Raw genomic sequence first — 6721 nt, forward strand, 5'->3', positions numbered from 1 at the left:
GCGGTAAAAAGGGGGAAAACGGGTAAAAAGGGTTTTTTGAATTATCGTATTAAATATTAGTGATAAAAGAAATTAAATGCACTTGTATCTACTCTTATAATGAGTAGACGATCGTGTGGTACTTTTTTGAAATTCGTACTTTAAAGGGGTGAAAATGTGTAACAAATGTGATTTTAATACCTTTTTTTGGCCCTTTATAACTTTTTAACTAATAAACTTAATAAAATTTTTGTAAATATGTTGAATATCTCTTCCAAAATGATGAGATACCTGTTTAGTACTTTATTAAAATTTATTCCTTTTTGTGTGTAAAAGGGAGAAAACTGTATTTTTGGTACTTTTTTCTAACACATTAAGAAAACTTTTTCGATTTATTGACGTCTACATATTAAATTACATACGTACTAACTCTGTAATATGCATTGAAACAAAATATTTACTATTTCACTGGGGAAAAAGTACCATAAAGGGAAAAAAAACGGGAAATTTAATTTATTCGAACTAATTGAGCCAATTTTTATAAAATTTATTCACACAAAATAAGCTATTAGTACATTTCTTTGGAATTCGGGTACTAAAGTCTATATAGGACCGAATTCGGGTAAATTGTTTGGTGCATCAGGTGGGAATCGAACCCACCACCTCCGGTCTACCAGACTAGAACACTAACCTACCGGAGCCCTACTGAACATAGAAACATAAAACTAAACAAACACCGACCTGATTTATTAAGATACATTTTCGTTTGTTATTTTATAAAAATAAAATCTGAAATATCTGGAGGGGAATCCAGTGGGATTATGTTATTACATTTAAACAATTAAATATTTATCAATACATTACCCCATATAAAACCGCAAATCTTTAAAGACTTCACTCTTCTACAGAATTTCTCAGAACTAATCAATTCACGCAGAAAAAAGTCATCCAGTAATTCCTCATGTTTGCCATACATCGTAATATGTAAATCCTCATTGCTATATATTAGATCAAGCCAAAATGATTGGGACATTTTAAATATTATACATGGTATAATTATCAGGCGCAAGGTGGTTTTTTTACTGCAGGCATAAAGTCTTAACATTTTTCTTTCATCTATCAGTTCGTTTGTCACCAAGGACAAACGTTCCAGTTTCATATAATGAATCAAAGCAAAAATATAGTAAAACATATTACTCTTGCTGTAAGTAAATGTTAAATCTCTGAGCGATTGCATGGTAAAAACAAACCTTTTCACTGAATAAGGATTGGGTATGTGTAAACATTTCAATTTGGGACATTTATTAGTCAGCCAATTGCCATTTGTACTACCGTTAAACCACTCTAGAGTGTGTAAATTTTCAAAATTATTACGAGCCTTCTGAAAAGCTTCCGATATTTTTGTAGAGTATATGGTATCAATAGTGATTTTCTCCAAAGTAGCTGAACCATAATAAGAAGTCATTCTGCCATAAATACGTGTTTTAATCAGGGCAAATGATTTTAACTGTAAATCTTGTAATATTTGTTGAAAATTTCTATATGTTAAACCACCACAAGAAGTCAATGATAAATGTTTAAGACTTATTAGAACACTAAAATCCTCAACATCCAAATCACAATTTTCTAGTGACAATTTTTCAATTTTTCTGCAGTTGGCCGCCAAAATATCAACGATTTGAATATCAAAGCAAGTATTGCAGTTGCTAACATTGATAAAAAGCTCTTTGAGATTTTCAAAATGATACAAATAATACATAAAACTGGGCCAGATTTCTTTAGATATAATGCCCATATTAAGAACTTCCAACGTAGTGCATGTACTTTTCACGGTTTCAGTATAATTATAATTAATGACAAAATTTTTCAAAATCAATTTCTTCAGCTTTAAATTGACAAACATATCTGGTAGATGAGAAGATTTTAATACTGCCTGATTAGCTGGATCCGTTGTGTATATCATAATTTCCTCCAATTGTTTCATTTCGAAAATATAATTCAAATTTAAATCCTTGCCAGGAATAAGTGTCTTCAAGTTTTTATTATAACAGTCTAGTAAATGTAATCTCTGTAATTTTTTACAATTTACACACAAAACTTTCAGTTGGTCATCATCTAAAATGAGACGTTGATAGGTGAGTTTTCTTAAATTTCTAAATTTTTCTATATTTCTAAAAGAAATTGCCCGATCAATGCGATCATAAAATATTCCGATTTCACTTTTAGCGCTTTTACATTTCTGGCGTTTATTAATAGAAATATATTACATTCTTTGTGTTTTAAGGCAATTTTGCTGCTTATCATTTCATCCATTTCCGTATCATTGTCATTATCAATTTGTTGATTATACTAACATCAGGCGTTTTATATAGATTTATTTTGGCCCAAGTTTTAGGCCACAGAAATTCGGCTAAAACGTATGCAAAACGCATACACACTGTCGCTAATTTTATTTGTTCTTTTAAATCTAAATATTTAAATATATTTTCGAGTATATAATACGATTTAAAAATACTTTGCCACGCGTTTTCCGCGCGATTATTCATTTATCGTAGTTTATTGCTTAAGATCTTATAAATGACTGTATTTTATTCTGTATATTCTCCAGAGTGTGACTTTTTTTCTATAGAAATAAGTATTTGCAATCAAAGTAAATGTTTTTTTTTTTTAAATATTATTAGAAACCTGAGTACTTGACGTGCTTCGCTACCGTTATATAAATTAAGAATGTATAGTCGGACATGGTCGACCATATTATACCCTTCTACACCCGTATGTTAAAAATGTGGATTATTTTTCTAATAATAAAGCATTTTTCCTTAATTCCGAAATATTTTAATAATTTGTTATCAAAAAAGTGATTTTCTGAAAGAGAGGTTATATGGGGATAAAGGTAAATATGGTCCTATCCGTATAGATTTTGGTAGAGTGACTTATGATGACATTAAAGTTATTTTTACAGAATTTCAATGTGATAGTAGCATTTAAAGGTGAATTTCCGCCTTCAAGTCATTTTCTGAAGGGGACTTTGTATGGGGGCTAGGGTCAAACGAGGCCCTATCATTACTAAAATCGGCAGTAACATTTATACTCATATAAAACTAAGATTTTCAGACTTTTGTAGAGATTGTACAATATTTAACATTATTATAAGCTCAATAGCCCTATTCGGGAGGTACGGTTGTATGGGGGCTGGGCGAAATTATGGACCGATTTTCAATAGGCTTCGTCCTTGGGTTGAAAGAATAGTATGTGGCAAATTTCATCAAATAATCTTGATAATTGCAACCTGTAGAGTACGCACAAGCTTATATGGACACATAGACGGACAGACAAACGAACATAGCTTAATCGACTCAGAAGATTATTTTGACTCTATTATATACTTTATATATACATACTGTAAGGTGGGTGTAGGGCCAATATTTTTCGGTGTTACAAACATTAGCGCAAATGCATAACACCCTCCCTACTATAGTGGTTATAGGGTATAAAGAAAAAGGACCAAAAAACCGTTTTTAACAGATTTTCAATAAGTCAGATGTGGCCTCCGGTATGTTAGTGGGTACTGTTTTAGTCTGGTAGTCCGAAGGTGGTGGTTTTGATTCCCATCTGAACCACAGGTTAAAGAGCGCACAACAGGCCCATAACGGCAGAACGAAACTAACGAACTAACGAAACAAACAAACAAACGAACGAACGACGAAAACGAACGAACAAACGAACGACGAACGAACGAACGAACGAACTAACGAAGAACGAACGAACGAACGAAACGAACGAACGAACGAACGAACGAAACACGAACGAACGAACGAACGAACGAACGAAGAACGAAGAACACGAAAACGAACGAAAACGAAGAACGAACGAACGAAACGAAGAACGAACGAACGAACGAAACGAACGAACGAACGAACGAACGACGAACGAAAACGAACGAACGAACGAACGAAAACGAACGAACTAAAACAAACGAACGAACTAAACGAACGAACGAACGAACGAACTAACGAACGAACGAACGAACGAACAAACGAACGAACGAAAACGAACGAACGACGAACGAACGAACGAACGAACAACAACGAACGAACGAACGAACTAAACGAACGAACGAACTAACGAACGAACGAACGAACGAACGAAAACGAACGAACGAACGAACGAACGAACGAACTAACTAACGAACGAACGAAGAACGACGAACACTAACGAACGAAACGAACGAACTAACGAAACGAACTAACGAACTAACGAACGAACTAACGAAATAACTAACTACGAACTAACTAACTAACGAACTAACAACTAACGAACACTAACTAACAAAAAACTAACTAACTAACTAACTAACAAAAACTAACAACTAACTAACTAACTAACTAACTAACTAACTAACTAACTAACTACTAACTAACTAACTAACTAACTAAAACTAACTAACTAACTAACTAACTAAACTAAAACTAACTAACTAACTAACTAACTAACTAACTAACTAACTAACTAACTAACTAAACTAACTAACTAACTAACTAACTAACTAACTAACTAACTAACTAACTAACTAACTAACTAACTAACTAACTAACTAACACTTGAAGACCGTAAAAGTACCAAAAAGTTCCCTTTCATAGATTTTTCATTAGCTATGGTCCCTATGGGCTTAATTTTATATTTCTAAGTTAATTATTAAAAAAATTCAAAAAGTACCAAAAAGATCCCCCCTTCAAGATCATGTACGTTAAAATCCTCTATAGATTGTCATTTACTCAGGATATGTTTCTAGGTTCAATAATAAAGAAATTACAAAAAGTACCATTTGAAGGACGCAAAAGTACCGGAAATATGGACAAAAGGTACAATTTTGTATATTTGAAAGTTTTTGGTACTTTTTGAACACCAGGAATAAATAACTTTTGCTATCAATTCTTGTGAACTAGTACTTTTATAATGATGATTTTATCAATATATAAAGAAATCAAAATAAAATATGGAGACTATAATTTTTGGTACTTTTAGGTATGTTTTGGTACTTTTTTATATATGTTTCTAAAGCAACGAAATCACAAAAAGCTTAACAAAGCCTCAAGGAATTGTTTTGATTTCTGATTGTATGTAATATTTTCTATTCAAAGTTAACTCTTAGAAGTCAATAACGAGGTTCAAAAGGGATTTTTTAAGTACCTTTTGATACTTAATTTGTGTTAAAATTTTAAAAAATTTACTTACTTTTTTTCCCTTAAATGAAAATTAACAATTTTCTTTTTACAAACTTTATCAAATTCTTTATTTTATCGAATATTTTTACAACAAACATCACAGCGTTTACGCACTTTATAGGGACTTTTATCCCTTGAACACAACTCTGATGACGTAGCACATGGTTTAGTATTCTCCTTATTACTAGATGTTGTAAAATAAAGATCCGTATAGGATTTTCTTATACTAAACGGTGAAGTACGCGGTGTAGATAAGAACGATGAGGTATTCTTAACCGGTGGGTTTAATGACATCACATCCAGTTGAGTGGTGGATTTGTATGATGAATGTAAATTATCCACATAAGAGCTATTACTGAAGAGAGAAGTGTTGGAAGATTGACGGATTAGTAGAGAGGTAGGATCATTACTATAGGCATCACTTTGCAAAGGCATACTACTGCCGGTGTGATGTGGTTGGTGGTGGTGGTGTTGATCATAGGCCGAGGAGGGTAAGAGCATAATCAGATCTAAGGTGTTGTTGTTGCTGTTGTTTGTGATGGTGGTAATGATTATGCTCTATTGAATCCAAGGGAGGCAAATTTCTCGTATCGTTACGAGAGTGATGTGATCTCATGTTTGCAGGAGATTTAACACTCTCATATGTTTGATAGTACGATGGTGCAGAGGATTTTTGTGTGATGGTGGTCTGTAAAAGAGATTTAGCTGTAAGAGGAGAAGAACTTACGGTTTTAACGAGTTCATTTAATCGTGATCGCGTAGGATTAAAATCAAATTTTCTTCCAGACGATGAGCTGACATTGCTATTGCGTCGTGTTTTATTAGCAAACCTACCGCCAGCATTGTTTGAGGAAAATTCATGATGATTTTTACGATGATTACCGGTATTGGGACGATTGGGTAAACGTTGCACTCTACCACCTGCCCTAGCGCTAGAACGTTGAGAATTTATGGGACTGCCTCGGAAATTGGAGGTGGTGGTCGCTGCTATCATCATCCTAAGCCACTACGTGTGTGATGTCCGAAATAAGAGGGTCTACCATTACCGGTGCCAAATTTCGAAAAGGTCCCTCCACGTCTGAGAGCATCTTGAGGATTAAATTTTCTAACTTGTGCCAACATATCGGCAAACTTCTCCCATTCCGTAGTACCAGGTCGCTTTTGTTCGGTTTCCGAGTTTCTTTCATCACCAAAACTTTTGGTTTTTGTTCGATTTCTGAGTTTCTTTTCACCAAAACTTTGTCTTCTCTCTTAAGAACTTTGATTTTTTTAACAATTCCCTGTGCAGGGTTAGGGGCAGCTATATTTGATAGCGTGGCCATGGGTTTAACTACTGTTGAAGCCATTTTATTGCTTTTTTCTTTCGTAGCCTTAGGCTGACCAGTAGCCGCAGCAGTGGCTGTTGCTATAGCTGTGGTAGCCAAAGTCAAGGGCAGTAGGGGAGGTGGTGGTTGCTGAGAGTGTGAACGTGTTTGTATAGGTTTTGCTGCTGCTGCTGTTGAAACTTGAGTAGCTGT

General features: G+C 33.9%; 1 protein-coding gene across 1 annotated transcript; it reads right to left on the reverse strand.

The window, feature by feature from the left end:
* Nucleotides 1-820: 820 nt before the first annotated feature.
* LOC119614994 lies at nucleotides 821-5639 on the reverse strand. The gene is made up of 2 exons (XM_037971079.1): nucleotides 5301-5639; nucleotides 821-2218 (listed from the first exon to the last, which is right to left on the reverse strand). Exons 1-2 carry the CDS (start codon nucleotides 5637-5639, stop codon nucleotides 821-823), a joined length of 1737 nt encoding a protein of 578 aa, XP_037827007.1.
* Nucleotides 5640-6721: the final 1082 nt, after the last annotated feature.

Source organism: Lucilia sericata, unplaced genomic scaffold, assembly GCF_015586225.1.
Source record: "Lucilia sericata isolate MDLA Ls3-8-SP2 unplaced genomic scaffold, ASM1558622v1 Contig003842F_arrow, whole genome shotgun sequence".
NCBI classification, from domain to species: domain Eukaryota; kingdom Metazoa; phylum Arthropoda; class Insecta; order Diptera; family Calliphoridae; genus Lucilia; species Lucilia sericata.

What these genes read in the sequence shown, in the direction of transcription:
- LOC119614994 (XM_037971079.1), bottom strand. Translation starts at nt 5,639, where the DNA reads ATGCCTTTGCAAAGTGATGCCTATAGTAATGATCCTACCTCTCTACTA. An exon ending in AAGTGCGTAAACGCTGTGAT is followed by an intron (nt 2,219 to 5,300) that starts GTTTGTTGTAAA and finishes AATAAACGCCAG; the next exon opens with AAATGTAAAAGCGCTAAAAG.